A 17,120-nucleotide genomic window follows, 5' to 3' on the forward strand; every position below is an offset into this window, starting at 1 on the left:
TGTTTTCTATACATAGCTAAGGACAGATTTACTTTCAATTTTTCCTAAAGCAAAAACAACAACAAAATCATTTCAATTTTTACAGTCTAAGAAAAATAACTTATATGAGCACAGAACAAAAACCTAACACCCAAAAAGATCTTTAAATGTTTTATTTTTCAAGGATCTTTTAAAGTCTTAACCCCCTCTTACCTGTACTGGTATGGCACTGAATGTTCTTTTTTACCCTTCATCTAGACTCATATTCTCTCTCACCAAGGCAAGAGCCTCCTACCTGACCTACTCACATTCTGTCTTTCCCCTACAGCCTAACCAAATATCATCGCCTGAGTAATATTCCTCAAGCATATTCTGGATCTTGCCATTTCTTTGCTCAAAACCATCATGCCTACCTCACCATTCTTTTCATCCACAGAGCAAGTCCCAGATTTTATTTGTCACTGAAGACTCTCTGTACTAAAGTCTCAATTAACTTTTCAGTCTCATTTCAGTAGTCAGACCCATACTAGACTACTGATCATTTCCAAAAACAAGCTTTGTGTTTTCCTACCTCTAAACTTTAGTTCATGGTATTCCCGCTGCATAAAATACCTTCCTTAATCATTACCGAAATTTTACCCATCCTTAAATCTCCATCTTAAAGGTCACCTATTCATAAAGCCTTTCTTGACATTTCTAGCTCAACTTTCTTGCTTGAATTTTGTGGGCCTTTTCTTGGCCTTTAGCGTCTGCTGCTTTAAACTATTAATATTTTGGTCCACATGCACCTCTACCAAAATGTAAGCTGCTTTAAACTATTAATATTTTGATCTACATGCACCTCTACCAAACTGTAAGATTTCTCATAGTGCCTTGTGCTCCTCAGTTGTTCTACTTATAGATTATACAAATGACCAATCCATCCAGTATGAAATTGGCAAAACAACATCATTGAAAGTCATCTATTTTGGTTTTCCTCCAAATATGCACTACTTAGAGATTATTTCAAATCTATTTCTATGTGTTTATAAAATAGGCCCTTACCGATAATCTCTTTGCAAGGATTTTCAGGAGTGATGGGGACTCTGCAAGCTGGACACTGGCTATTATTCTTCAACCATAAATCGATACAAACTGAACAAAATACATGGTTGTTGATGCATATGACAGGCTGGCGCACCTTTGAAAAAAGAAACATTACTTTTAGTACAGGGCAACAGTCATAACTAGAATCCCAATAGGTTTAGTTAAGAGCAAGCAAACAAATTGCTTTTCTAGAACAGAGTAAGTGTAGACATAGGGTAGATGTTTTTGCCACCACAGTTTCTTAACTATTTTTAACAGAGATACTAGCTGAGATATCTGGTCATAGAGACTGAAACTTTTGACATATCATGGTTTTATTTTGTTCCAAACCACATTCATGGCCCAAAAGAAAGCGCATTTTGTTCCACTAAGGCTGAGACAATTTTCCTTCAACTATTCTATTTCAGAATTATGAAATGAGAATTAGAAGGCTCTTTAAAGATCATTTAGTCCAAACACCTATCTCATGCTTGAATCCTTCCCTCAATTCATTCTACTATATTACAGAGCAACAGTAACCAACAGTTAAAGCATACGCATCTTACTAGAGAGTCCCCTAAACCAGAGGCCTGAAAGCTAAAACAACTCTAAGAGTCCCACTCTCAAGTGGTATATAATTAAAGAGCAAACAACACTGAAATAAATATTAACATACACCAAATACACTCCATTTAAACAAGTACAAACAATAATACTTTACACTTATAGAGTCATATTTTACAAAGGACCTTTACATGCATTTTATCTTCTTTGTGTGTTTTTTTGTGTGTCTATTTTTAAATAACACTGCGAGGTAAACAGAGTGAATATACTTTACAAATAAGGAAACCAAGGTGAGAAAAACTTAGATGGCTTCCTCAGGGTTAATTAGGTGTTTTGACTGTTTAGTTGTTTTATCAGATGGAAAATAAAAAAGAATTTGCTTTAGTTTTATAACTGATATGATACTTTGGTTGTTTACATATTTATTATCTATCTCCCCAGAAGGAAAATAGGAGAGAAGTTGCTTTAGTTTTCTACCTGGTATTATATGTTTGTTTACATATTAATTGTCTATCTCCCCCATTAAAATGGAAGGTCCAAGAATGAAAGAAGCTCCTCAGTTTCATTCATCCCTAAATCCTTGGTGCCTAGAAGACAGCTTAGTGTACAACAGGTACCTATTCAGTAAAGGTTTGCTGAATGAAGTAATTGCTATTAAGACAGTATTTAATATTCAATTAGTTGGGGGAACTCTACAGAGGGAATAATTACTTAATATTCTTCAAACAGCGCAAATTTAACAGTAAAAATAAAACCAAGAAAGAAATGCTTAGGCTTTCACTTGATTTACATGGTAATTTTACTGTGGGACTCAAAACATTTGGTGGCCATTTTCAATGTTTTTCTCCCTTAATAATAACCACAATGCTACTGTAGAATGCTTCTGACCTAGGGACCAGAAGATCAAGGGAAAGCAGAGAAAGCAAAAGGAGAAAGAAGAGACAAACCACTACACACCACTTTGCTCAGAGAAAACACGTGTGCAGCCCTATGTCCACCTCAGTATGTGAAAACTCAGAATATGAGTAGTCAGTCACCAATTTTAAAGGGGTCCATACCCTCAAAGAAATCACAGACCTATGGCGATCCATATCAGGCAGGTAATCAGTTGAAGACTCACTACGAAGTACTCTCCAGTCTTAGTCTGGCTTTCCAAACACATAGATGCTCCCTTGATTAAGAAGACTAGCATAAGAAAGCTAAACAGAGAAGATAATTCAGCACAGATTTAAACTTCCTCTTGTAGAAAGCAATTTTAATTCATTCAGTTCAACTGATTTGATAGGACTAATTAAAATAAACAAATAAACAAAAGTAAGACCATAAAGCACAGCTTCTCAAACTCTTCTTCTTCCAAAGGACTCCTACCAACAGCCAGGAGTGAATGCTTATCTGGGAGTACAATATTGTGATTTATAAGAAATATATGTATTTGATAATTCAGATGACCTAAATATATTCTCCAGATATATTTGATCCACAGCTCCTGGCTCACAGCTCTCAAACTCCATGGAATTTTCTAAGTGATGGGAGCAACAATGGTGTCTCTTATGTTAATGAGGGGACTTTGGGATCTCACCCAAGGTGGGGGCTGGGTGCCAGGAGGAGCTAACTTTGTGGTTAGAGGATTGGAACTTTCAGTCCTACCCCCTGATTTCCAGGGCAGGGAGAGGGCTTGAGGTTGAATCAACTGCCAATGGCCAGTGAGTTAGTCAATCATGACTAGTAATGAAACCTCTTTTTCAGAGAACTTCCACATTGGAGAATGAGAATGCTTCAAAGGGCCACTGTGCCAGGTCTCAAGCTCCAAGAAGACAGACGCTCTTTTGTTTGAGTCCTTCCCTATGTATCTCTTCATCTGGCTGTTGATTCATGTCCTTTACTATCCCCTGTAATAAATTGGTAAACTAGTGGGTAAATGGGTTTTCTTCAGTTCTGTAAGCTGTTCTAGCAAACCAATTGACCCCTGAGGAGGGAATTGTGGGAACCTCTGATTTACAGTCAATCAGAAGGACTGTTAATAATAACAAAAGAATTGCTAATATCATTAAAGGAGAAAAACATTATTATTAAAGGAGGAACAACCTGGGCTTGGGACTGGCTTCTGAAAAAGTGGAAGGCGGTTGTGGGCCTAAGCTCTTTACCTGTGGAATCTGATTCTATCTCTCGGTAGATAGTGCCAGAATTCAGTTGATTTTTGGACACCCTACTGGCTTCTGAGAATTGCTTGCTGGTGGGGGCAGCCTCCATACACTAGATGCAACTAGCTCCAGGAACTCTTTCAGGGAGGCATTCCTCATCAGTCTCAAGAGGCAGACAAGCTTGGATTTTCTTTGCAGGTTCTGTTTTTTCCTAAAAATTCATTTGATTTGGAAGTCTAGACCATAATCTATTCACGTATGTTTTAATTTAATCTTTAAGTCATGAAATGTTTTAAGAACAAAAAAGTCTCAAACTAAGTATCAGGAAGATACTTGAACAACTTAGTGGTTGGTGCTAATATTAACTAAGGTGAGAAAGACAAGAGTAAGAGAAGGTCTAGCACATGGTAGAAATCAAGAATTCCGTTTGGGCCATGTTAAATTTTTAATGCCAAACTGACTTTTAAGTGGACAAGGGAAGGTCTGAGAATCACTGGCATAAAAAAAAAAAATGATGCCACTTAAATCCACAGGACCTGAAGAAAGCCTCTGCATGGGCAGAACAGCTGGAGACAAGGCATTCCAGCAAGCAGAGGAAGAGGAGGAGCGATCAGCTAAAGGCGCTGAGAAGGAGGGGCCCATGTTGGAAGACAGGAGTACGGTCTCATAGACGTCAAGAGAACAAAATTTTTCAAGAGGGAGACAGTGGCCAAATATGTCACATATTAGGGAGAGACTGTGTTTGATCTGGCCAGAGAAGTAACTATGGGATTTAACTGCATGGAAGTCAGTGTGATCTGTTACTGACAAGCATTGTTTCAGTAAATGGTGGGGATGGAAAGTTGATTGGAGGCTGAAAGACAAGAAGGTTGAAGAAGTGAAAAGAGATAATACAGACAATTCTTTCATGTTTTGCTGTATAGGAAAGAACATAAAAATGAGGCCATGGTAAGGAACGGCAATGGCAAAAAGAGGCTATTTATGGTGGAGGAAGAAAGGAGAGGGATTAGAGCCACAGCGAGCAAAGCTCCTAAGAAGTCAAGAGAGGAATGAGCTATAAAGCACAAGGGAGAAATTCTGGCTTATGTAGGAGTTAGGCTCTATCTTCTATTATAACAGGACGGAAGGCTGAGGGTATGAGAACTAACACAAAGGAGATGGAAGATCTGTTGATGGAAAGATTAGAGAACTCATGTTGCAACTGTTCCAACAGCCTATGTTTTGTCATTAAATATGATGAGGTTACCAGCTGAAAGTGAGAAGCCGAGACAGACATCAACTTGAAAAAATAGGAAAATAAAGTACTTATTTTGAAAAGTGAGAAAGTAAATGTACTAGGCACATGTAGCAGGGTTGCCTAACACTGCTGAGTTCCTAGTCGAGGTCTGTGGTTTTGACAATAAAGTAAGACCAATTAACACAGGTGTGTAATTTTCCTACCAACTTTTAGCTGCTCAGGTTCAGACAGGAAGTAAATTAGTTGGGTTTACTCATAGAGTTTTGCCAAAGAGGAAGAGTGAGACAAAGGAATGATGATAATAAATGACCGTGGCTAATAAGAGAAATGAGTACTTGAAAGGTAATGACAGCGAAAAAAATGAGTCATAGAGTGGGTCTGGGTAAGGCTGACATATTTCTGGAGAGCAGGTATGATGGGAAGAGGATCACAGACTGATATGCTTAGTCAAAATACTGGAGGTGGTACAGCTGCTCTCTCTAATGTTTTGTCCTTGGCCATCTTATGTGACATAGTTCTATTTCTCTCTTAACCTCTCATGTATCACATGGTGTTAACATCTTTTCTATGGTGACAGCTCCTGAAAATCCTCTGTAACTATAAGTGTGAAAGCTTAGGCATCAAGAGATAAACCAGGGGCCAGCTCCAGCTCCGCCACTTATTGAGCTGTTTGACTGAGTTGAGCCCTTTAGTTATAAGGGGCATCACTTTCCACCTCTGAGAATTGCAGTTTAACCTAGTATACTTTTCATTCAGGTGTTAGGATTTAATAGTGTAAAGATGTAAGCAAAGACTTTCACATAACAACTCTTCAATCAACAAAAGAAAGAAAAGGTAACAATATTACTATATTCAGCTCAGGAACCAATTTCCTGTAAAGATCTCGCAGCTGCCTCAACCATAACATGTCCAAAACCAAACTTGGCCTCCTCCACATATTCGCTCCTCCTCCTACACTCCCTCTTGGCTAAGTTACTGGCACCACCACCTCTTCAGCACTTGGGCTCTATAGAATAGTCAGAGCTGTCTGAGACTCACCCTTAAAACTTTTCCTCACCATCTAACCTGTCACCAAATCTCGCTATCATTTATTGAGACTAAGCCAGAGATTTTAAGATATACCAATATTTTCTGTACCATTAAGTAAAATGAATGAAAAATGCTGCAATTACAACTATAAGATGCCATCACTTATAAGATGCAACCAGATTTCAGAGATGTTATAACATGGAAAAAAAGTACATCCCCGAATAGTTGATATATGGCAAAGCTACCTCTAAATGTTCTTTTACCTATCAGCTATCCCTTCTTTTTCATCGTCACTTCAATAATGAGTTCAGGTTCTCATTCTTTTACTCCTAATCTACTGTAATCACCCCCCACCCCCAAACTTCCTTGCTTCCAAATGTTCACTTGTGGCCACCTTTCGTATTGATGACAGAGCTACCTTCCTAAAAAATAGATTAGCAGCTTTTACTGCTCTTCTGCAAAACAGCAATGGTTTTCCTTGCTCATTGTTTTAAGTGCAGCAATCAAAGAGCAACATAATCTTGTTCTTAAACAGCCTTTTCCCTTAATCTGCTATTTCAATACTTGACATAACCTACAGTAACCACGCATATTCATTCTAGTGAATACTTGATGTTCACCAAAAAGAATATGAATAGGTAAGGCTCCCTGTTTATTTTGCTCTTGTTTCTTAGCTTGATTTGTCCTGTTGGCCTCCAGTTTCCCTAATCGAAATAAAATCCCTTATACATTTCAAGATGAAAACCAAATACTATCTCCTCATAAGGCCTTCATTAATCCTTTTTTAAAGTGACTGGGTCTTTGATCCTATGGGTACTCCTTAGGCATTAATTTAATGTTCACTATTTTCTGTGTGTGCTGTACTTAGAAAATAGTTTATACACTGCCTTCCCTATTAGATTCCAGGCTCCTTGGGGGCAGCAGCTATATCCTACTCATCTTTGTATGCACCTACAGCACCTGATACAATGCCTTGCACACTCTGAGATTAATAAAAGTGAATTCTGATGTATTAAAATGAAAGGCTGAGATAATGCTTCTAAAGGTGTTTCAAGAAGCAAAAGGTCAATGGCCAGTGCAAAAGAGTGAAAAAGCAAAACTTTAACCTTTCCATTTAATCTGTCAAAACGATAAAGAACAACCACATGCAGACTACTCGAATCTAAGAGCCATTAGCAATGCCGCATACAGCAAAATGATTTTCACTGTTCAATATCCAATATTGTCACTGTCATTGTGTTGGATTTTTGAAATGGTTGACCAATTCATTTCTTTGGACCAAGTAGTTATCAAATGATGATTTCTAGGTTTAAATTTAGGAGAATAGAAACCTATAAAAGAGAAAGAACTATTATACCAATTTATAGTACTCGTTATTTATTTGACTGTAAGCTACAGGGGCAAAATATAAAGAATCTAGCCTTCCCTCAATTGCTGTCCACCCATACTCTTCTACTCAGATCTTGCTATATACAACATCAAAACACACACAATTTTCTTTAATAAGATCTTCCCAAGATATTGAAATAGTTGTAATTTGCCTATGTTATGAGACTTTATAGCTAATTTAACTTCAAATGAGATCTGTGGCAATAAAACAGTACTCGTATAAAATAAAAATGCAAGATGACGATGGCAAGGGTAAGTGACAAGTACAATTCCAAACTCATCTGGAGAAAGCATGTTAAAGTGATATCCTAGGGTAATGCCCCCTGAAGCTAGTAAGGAGGAGAAGAGAAAGCAAGTGTAAAAGTGGCCTCTCCTCACTGGAATGAGCCTGAGGGGAGCAGTCCTAGGTGCAGAAAGATTAATCCTATAACCTGTAATTCTTTGTCCTTTCATAAAACTGTGGGCCACATTTGGCTGTCACTCGTGGCAAAACACAAATACAGTTAATAAAAGTATTACATGCAACAACAATTTGGTTTCACAGCTTGAATCCTAACTGAAGAGATAAATACCTGGAATTATCTAGAGATAACCTGGTCTGTAGCATTCTGGTGGCAGTACCAAAATGCCACTTAACAGATATCCTGGGCTAGATCATTCCTTTATTTCTGCTGGCCCACTAGTCCAAGGCATGGGGTAAAAATTAAGGAGAAACAGACGAGAAAATGTTATACATAAATCATCCCACAAGACCTGTACCTAACTTCCTCAGGCCACACCAGAGCTCTTTCTTACAACATTGGCAAGGTTGCTAAACATTAATGGGCAGAAAATTCACCTTTAAGACTTAAGTAGAATAGAGGTAGTAAATGCCAAATGCCTAATTTCCAATTTTAAGTACAACATTTGTATTCAAAAGACAAAGCACTGACTCTGTGCATACTTACACTATCACCACTTCTTTCCTCTCTATTCTTCCCCACCCCTATCAGTATCTATATCCTCTTCAGGTTCAATGTCTCCTCCACAGCCTCTCTTTTAATGCAACACATATCCCCACCCCCCGCCCCCGCCGCCCCATGGTGACCCTCCAGAAATAAAGGCCCCTAACTCTGTTGAACAGTCAAAAGAGAAGATTGCTGATGGTGAGATTTTGGGGACAAATGGTGATGGCAGCACAAGAATCATTATCACAAGAATCATAGAGGGCTAGGCAAAGAGGGCCTTAAGGCAGATGTCAGAGGTGGCTGAAGATGCTGTATGTCAGGGAAGTGGAAGTGACATCGGGTGCTGTTCCAGGCCATGCTATCTCCAGTAACCCACAAATAGAAGTGTATGTTGGAGGGTGAGTATCACAAGCAGATCAGATTTGCTTCAACTATACAAAAAACAACAGTCATATGGAACCAATTAAAACCCCTAGATGTACTGTGGCATTTTGACAGATTAAATGGAAAGGTTAAAGTTTTGCTTTTTCACTCTTTTGCACTGGCCATTGACCTTTTGCTTCTTGAAACACCTTCCAGAACAAACAGGTCCCCCTCTGCTGGTAATGCAAATCTTCATCTAGTCAGGGTACCAGCCTCACAAAGCAACTGGGAAGAACAATTACTAGAAAAGGCTGATTTCCTCAGTTTGAGGGCCTGCCTCGATGCCATAGTAAAGTTAGTATTTATTGAATATTATTATGTGCCAGACTTCACGTTAAGCACTGCATATGAATTAATTCATTTATTCCTCCCCAAAACACAAGGATGGATATTGATACTATTACCATTCCCATTTTACAGATAAGGAAAATTTTCTGAGAGAGATTAAGTAATATGTCCTGTGTAAGGTCATATAACTAGTAAGTAGAAGAGCCTAGATTAGAATTCATGCAGTCTGAACATAGAACTCAGGCCCTCAACCACCATACCTTTCTGCTTCTGTAAAAATGCCTGTTTACAAATTATTATCTTTTATTATCCGATTTAATTTTAGAAAACAGCTAATACCGGGAGGCGGAAGGACACCAAAAGTTTCTGCTGTCACAGATGAACTCAAGTTGAGTTTTCAGGAAGTAATCTACTAAAGACAAAAGGTTGCAATTGAGGTTCCAATGCTAGTGACTCTAAGCCTTAATCATCTTACTTTAAAAAATGAGGAAATCAGTCCTCACTATCTCATAGCACTAGTGAGAGGAGTAAATGAAATAATTAAATGCATATGAAAGCATTCTGTAATCCTCAAATCTCTATATTCTATTAGGTATCATTTTTGTTAATCATAAAAAGGATAGAGGTATGGAAAATCAACCAAGATGAACACATTTTCAACACAATTGAAAAAGATGGCCTATTAACTAATGGGAACTAGATATAAACATGTACAACTAAGACCAAGTGAAAATTATTTCCCAAGGACATTTTTATCAGCCTTTAAGGCTACTGTTGGAGGAAATTCACTCAGAACTTAACACATACTTGTGCGAACTTCATGTCAAGGGCCAAATATAGATTGTAGCAAATAGATACATCAGCTCCTCCCTCCAGCCATGTACACAGGCAATGGTAGCAAATGCCAGCTCAAATACCATCCTCCACCAGACCACCCTTGATCTCTCCAGTCAGAACTGATCAAGCCATTCCCTGTACGCTCTCACAGCACATTTTCTTGGCATTTCATTCTGACTGGTATCAAGAATTATTAGTTGCTTCCAAACCTGACTTCCTACTACTTCTTGAACTCAGTAAATTCACACGGAACCCCAAACACCTAAGGCAGTTGATTGTATTGGCTGGCACTCAAAATATTTCTCTATGAAGTTTGTATTTCTCAATTCTAAGCCGACAGCTGTAAGCTAAGTCTGCACTTGGGGTAAACACACAGACACACCACCAACGGAAAAAAAAAATCAGGATGGAGAAAAAATCAGGTCGTTCACAGTATCTTCTCCCTTCTTGATGTACATAGTTAAGAAATGCTCTTTTATAAACTGAATGGGAGGCACAAGCAGAAAGGAATCGGAGAAGACTGTATCAAAACATTCAAAACTCCGTTTCCAATTCAGAACTACATTCTCTACCTAGTATCACAAAATACTTTAGGCACCTCTTGCATCACAATGAAAGGGTATTCTATCTCGTGACTGATCTGTTCTCGGAATTTAAGACCATACCTCTCATTCTAAACTCCATTCAGAGACACGTGTTATATACTTTTCAAATTCTGAATCCAGAGCAAAGGCCACTCAAGGCCAGGTTAAGCAAGGAGAAGGATCTTGGACGTGAAAGACTCCCCACCTAGCACTGCAGGCCCAAGAACATGAACATCTGATTGTGTAGGGTATGAAAGAACCTTAGGTGAGGTCTCCAGGAAATGTGCTTTAATGGGCTTCACTACACGCCATACGGGTTTGCACAGAAGAGTAAAATCTTGTTGCGATTCGTTTCTAACGAGGCCTCCTTCGATGTCGGCGTTGGCCGGGTGAGGCCGCCGGCGGTAGCAAAGCCGTATCGCCGCCCTTCCTTCAAACCCCAGGCCATTGTCATCCCCTTCGGAAAGGCGCACAGATGAACCCTTTTATCATCGCGCCCTCCCTCGGTCCCCAGGACACGGGCTCCCATCGCCTGCGAATACGGCTTAGCATCTTCACCCATCTCGGCGCCTTACGCCCGGTCCCCGCTACACACGGAGACCGCCCTCGGCTCCGGCGAGTGACTTCATACCCGATCCCGTTTCGTAGCTGTGCCTGGAATCACCCATTACCTTCCCCAAGCAAATGTGGCACGTGATGGGCAGAGTGAGCGACAATGTAACGTTCTGCACAGTCTGAGCCATGGCAGCGTTCAGAATCCCGCCAACACGGAAGTCCCGCCGACCGCGGATCCTTGCTGCGACTGGGACAGCGCGAGGCCGGCTACGGCAGCCCAGCAGGGCCATAGCCCGCCAGGAGAGGAAACGAAAACGCGCTCTTGAAACGCGCGGTCGCCACGGTTTTCCTCTTTCTTCTTTCCTTAAATTTGGAAAAAACTTTCCCCTGGTCAGAAGCTGCAAGATTCCTGGGAATGAGAGGGAAGACGATTTAGTACAGGTATTGAGGATCTTGAAAGTTTAAATGAAAGCGTAGTAGTGGTGAGAGGAGAGAAAATAAAGACGATTTTAAATCCCCAAGTCTTTCCCGGAGAGTGGGTGGGTGGGGGGAATTTTCTGTCCAAAGATTAAACCCCACACAACCTGCAAACAGACCGTGCAGTCAAAACAAGAAGAGAAAAAACGATCTTTACATTTTTATTTTTCAAAACAACTTTCTGCCACTCTCAGCTCTCTTTATTCTTAAATGATGTAATGTCACTTAAAAAGAACAAACTATGATTGTGTCTTTATCTGTTTCTGGGATGTTTTGAGTATATTTAATCGCAGCTTTCCCTGAAGACACATTTTCACTGTTGGCGCTTCTGTGATTTCTATCTAAAGTGAGATTTAAGGGTCAGAGCCACAGATTGATTTACACACCCACAGGTGAGAAAGCTGTATTAATAGTGTAAACCATTCCCACTCCCAGAATGCACTTGAGTTTAAAGCGTGTATGGATGGATATGACCTGTACCACTGTGCTGTCGAATTCCGAACGAGAACGTGTGAGGTTATAAATTCCCATTTCCTACCAATGAAAAAGGAGAACTGAAAGTTCCTAAATGAATCTTGAACATAACAGATTAGGGATTTAACTGCAACTTTAAGTGAAGAGCCAATGTGATCGATTTATGCAAACAAATGCAATCTATGAGTTGGGAGATTTAGAAACAAAACCAAGGGAACTACTTTCACTAATCTTTTGGGAAAAGAGGCTATATCATCTCAAGAAACAGCCTCTTGGTTGAAGGAAAGAGGTGCGGATCCTGGATTGTGGGAGTAGAAGTCCCTGTCGGAACAATTTCCTGGCTCTACCAGCCTCAGAAAATTTAACCTCTCTGCTTCTTAGCTTCCTTGTTGTTAAAAGTGTGTGTGTGTGTGTGTGTGTGTGTGTGTGTGTGTTCAATGAGGTCAATGTATTATACTACCGCCATGTCTATAAAAGGAACAGGCAATAATGAAACTGGAGCAGCTAGTAGTTCACTTGAAGAAGCCTAAATCTAGTTCTAAATCGGCTCACAGGTGACAGTTAAGAATTCTTCCAGACAGCTCAGTAACTTCATTTCCTAGGAGCTGGAGACGATCATATGCTTGGAATTAGAGAACTGGGCAAAAGTCATATTGATTGTTAAATGGCCACTTTTTTCAGAATGCCTGGCATAAAAGTCATCTGGTTTGGCTATTTCCTGGCTGTTTGAAGTCATATTATATGAGAACTAGAATTCACATGTTTGCTAATGCATCTTTCACATTCCTGGCTTTAGCTCTCAGGCTTCAGAATGAGAAAGTTCCAGGTCATTACCTAGTGTCATTCAGGTTTCCGCATCTTACTATGTTCTTCCCTATTCTCATCTTGCCCATTCCCTGTTCTTATCTTGCTTATACCTAAGGTGGTATTTTAGGGCCTGTCATCCCCACCCTCTGAGTGGGATGTAGGACTGAGAATATTCCATCTCTCACATTGATCCCTGGAAACAGCGCAGGGTAAAAGCATGTCTAATATACATATATTTGAGACTTTTCCTTTGCTGCTGGAGCAAGTTCATTTCCTGCTAACCATTTTGGAGATTGGTGTTAATACTCAGTCACAAAGATAAATTTTAAAAATCATAACCTATATTTTAAGTAGAATGTTAAAACCTAAACTATTTCCAACACCTCTTTTCACAGTTACTATCATTGTCATAGCTTCTCAGTGCTGTTTTAGTGCTCTGTCCATATATCTACTTCTGTGATCACATGGTTATATAGTTGGTTGTTTATGTGTTTGTCCCTACAACAGACTGTTTCTTGAGGTCAGGAATTGTATCTGATTTATCTAGTATCTAGTATTAAGTGACTGTTCTACAAACCATAGTATTTTCTTCAGCTATGAACTACCTTTATTATTACCCCAGGCTGTTTTAAACATTGTCTTTACTTGTTTTCCACTTCAGAATGGAAGACTATTGCTTTTTTGCTAATTATAAAAATAATAAGGCTCATCTTAAGAAAATTAAGCCATTTATACATATATAGAGTAATAAGCAGAAGTTCCTCTGCGTTTATGCCTCACCTCTCTGTCCTGTGTGGTAATCACTATAGACATTCTAGAGCATATCTTTACAAATATTTTAATTCATATATTACTGTGCATAAGCACAAATAGGATCATACAATAGCATACCTGCTTTATACACTAATGCTTTGTAGATAAATACACACACACACACACACACACACACATATCTAAATAATATTGTTAGCAAGACCAGCTGATTAGGACTCTCTCTAGGTCCAAATTGATTCCAGGCCAACTCCCAGGGTTTGCTTTTAATAATGCAGAGAATTTAAGGCCATGAACACTATGTCTTCCCTCTGCTTTATGACGGGCATTTCCTTCTTCAACAAATCATGTTCATTTAGTCATTATTTGGCCAAAACTGTTAAATAATGTTATCATTACTTTAATAGGAAAACGAAGATTACATGGCTCATTAACTTTCTGCTCCATTTCTTTCTCAACTTCTTAGTAGCCTTAGGAGTTCTATCAGAACTCCTTAGTAACCTGAGGTGTTCTATCAGAGGTAGCACCTGGGATGAGCTAAACCTCCTAAATCCTTAGAATTATAAACTTTTAGAACTAGAAAGGATTTTAGGGGGTTTTACATAGGTCTTTTCTTTTATAGATGATGGAATTGAGGCATAGATAAGGTAAACCATCAGATAATTGTAAAGTTGAAGCTAAATCCTAGATTTTTCTTGGACCCTGAAATCGTTGGCCCGATGCCTTCGTGTAAGTGCAAGATGTATTATTATTAATAAAATAATTCAGTAATAAAATCAGTCATAATTGAATTTCTTTCCTAAGAAAACCATCAAATAGCTATGGAACACCTTTTACCCCTTGTTTAAATCAGATTCATTTTTATGATAAATTATTTAAAAGCAAGTTTAAAAAAATATAAAATCTTAAGTGCTATTAAAAATTGATTAGGAATGCATTATTCTTTCATTGACCCAGTTCAGATTGTTTTTTAATTTTTTTCGTCAAAGCTAATAAATTTGAGTAGATGTTTCAGACAGACGTTTTGTAATCATTTGGTCATCAGTCAATTAATCACAACTTCATAAATATTGATTTCAGATTACATTTATTTTTCATTCCTGAAAGACAATCTTTTTGTTTGTTTGTTTTAAATTTATATACCCCCACTTAGATTGTGGTTAACACTGAGAAAACTCATAAAAGTTAGATTAAAAATTAATCAGAGGTGCTGGCCCAGTTGCACGGACGTCAGGCATGGTACCACCTACTCACAGGCTGGAAATTCTGAGCTAAAATGTCTGAAGATCATGACATGAAAGATGCTTATTACTATAGCAAAGGAACTTGGCTTTTTCTTGTGGGTTTTTTTTTTTAGAATAGACTGCTGAAAGTTAGCACTCTTCATTTAATGCATTTTTATTAAAAACGTTAAGAAGCAACTAACTTAGACAAAGTTCTGTCTTATGGAGCTTACATTCTAGTGGAAAAGTTATGCTGCACTAGTTTAGAACCAAATCCCAGCCTCTTGAGTAGCACTTGAAGTTTTAATATTGAATCTGCATATCAAGTTTATATGTAATACAATGTAAATGATTGCAGAAGAAATAAATACAGGTAATTAGTTATTTGTTATTCCACCAAAATATAAATACCTTGTAGCAGGCACTCATCTAAGGATTAGGTATACAGCTGTGAATAAGATAAGGTCCCTGCCTACATTTATTCATTCAACAAATATTTTATTGACTACCAATGATGTGCCAGCCACTGTACTATTAATGAGCCATTTTATAAATGACCTTACTATTCTATTCCACAAAAAAATGCCTATTTCTGCAGTAATTTTTTTCTTCTGGATGCTCTTTTGTTGGTTAGCCCTTGGGATTATGACACAAATTAGAATGTTAAATATTTTAAAATGTTGCAAGTCGGGTAACTGGTTTAAATTAGGTAGTTTTTAAAAGAATGTTTTAGTTCTGTCTAAGGCTTAGAGGTACTTCACAAGTGTTTGTTGATTGCTAGAGAATAAATGAAGGAAATATTATCTCCAGGAATATCGTAATAGTAACCATTAAGACGGAGAGGCTATGGGATTTGCCGAAGTAGCAGAATAATGGACCCAGCTCTGAGATCCTGGCTGTTTTTGTCTTTAATTTGCCAACAGAACACACTTTTTTTTATCTCCCCTGCCCCTCAGCTTAAGTGTGAGCAGACTTCCAAGGTGAGGTCCTCCTATGGGAACTCAAAGCCAAGCCCCTGTTTTCATCCTATTTACTGAAAGCCTATAAATAATTGCCTTCTATCTGAGGGCTCCTCTCCCACAAAAGCATCGTGCACTTGGCCGTGTCTTCGGCAACTGGCTGGAGAATTGCCAAGTTGCTTTACTGCTTTTAGGTAAGGCATCAACACCTTTACATACTCAACACTCTCAGTCATTGTTTTAGCAGACAAATCATTTATTGCAAGTGTTATTTAAGACATGGCTCCATTTCCCCACATCACCATCCTCAACTCTTTGATCAATGACTTTTCTTTCTTTTCTCATACCATTCATTATGATAAAGTCTCAAGTTTCATCTCTTTTGTGATACTTTTCCTATCTGCTCCAGCCTCCTCACAATCACCTTGCCTTTCAAATTCTTTAACATTTATCCTCTCTATCAACCAATTTTTTACCTCATGAATTTATTCTGCAAACCCTTATTTAACATCTACCGTAGGTCAAGTACTGCGACAAATGCTAAAGCTAAAAAGTTGAAGGACAGATTTAGCCCTGTCCTGGTGAAGTTTATAGTCTAAATGCAGGAAGGCAAATATATTAGGAAGTCATCAATTATATAGTGAGTTAATTCCTGCAGGAGTAGACAAGGAGAGGGCCTACCTCAGCCATACAGAGAGGCATATTAGGCTCTATGTTTTTAAAAAATCTCTCCCTAACCAGACTGAAGGTCCATTATTCATGTGTGGCACCATTATTCAAGGTGTCAGCAAATAATAGCTGATTGGCAATCTGTTCCTTTAGCTCAATGTCTCTATTTCTACATCACCATTTTATAATGTATATTAATTCATTTGAACAGTTTTTAAGATTAGAAAGAACAAGTGTGTGTGTGTGTGTGTGTATGTGTGTGTATGTGTATTCTTAAGAATGATGTTTTCAAACCATCATACAAATTTATGTTTCTCTGTAAGAAATAGGAGAATCTATCCAGAATAGTAAGGCCATGGGCAAGAACCTTGGGGGGTAAGCTAGGGGAAGGGTCTTTTCTACTATACAGCATTTGAATTCAACTTAGAGGAAGAAGTGCATCCAAATCACAGAACAGGTAGGTAATAAGATATTTTCTCAGAAACAACTGGGGGCCTTATAGCGTAAAAGCACCTTTCCTTCACCCTTACTACACCAACTGCTTCCACTGACTTCATTTCTCTCCCTTAGAGAGTGTTGGCCTCTTATTCCCAGAAACTTGGAGTGGCCCCTGCAAGGCCAGTGGACTCCTTTTAAGTAGCTGGGTCTGATTGCCATTCAAAGAAGGCATGTAATTATGTGATCACCTTAGAACTATCACCT

General features: G+C 38.6%; 1 protein-coding gene across 2 annotated transcripts in view; it reads right to left on the reverse strand.

The window, feature by feature from the left end:
• Positions 1 to 11,309, reverse strand: part of OBI1 (ORC ubiquitin ligase 1) — a 37,618-nt gene extending 26,309 nt beyond the window's left edge. Inside the window, exons 1-2 of one of the 2 annotated variants that reach the window (XM_039886940.1) lie at positions 11,155 to 11,309; positions 1,024 to 1,159 (exon numbers count right to left, since the gene is read on the reverse strand). In XM_039886940.1, coding sequence (XP_039742874.1) covers positions 1,024 to 1,159; positions 11,155 to 11,226 — 208 coding nt within the window. In that variant the 5' untranslated portion in view covers positions 11,227 to 11,309. Of the gene's footprint in view, positions 1 to 1,023; positions 1,160 to 11,114 lie in introns of both variants that reach the window. The other variant, XM_039886941.1, reaches the window with a different exon arrangement.
• Between the last annotated feature and the right edge of the window lie 5,811 nt (positions 11,310 to 17,120).

This window comes from Pteropus medius, unplaced genomic scaffold (assembly GCF_902729225.1).
Source record: "Pteropus medius unplaced genomic scaffold, Ma_sr-lr_union100, whole genome shotgun sequence".
Classification (NCBI taxonomy): Eukaryota; Metazoa; Chordata; class Mammalia; order Chiroptera; family Pteropodidae; genus Pteropus; species Pteropus medius.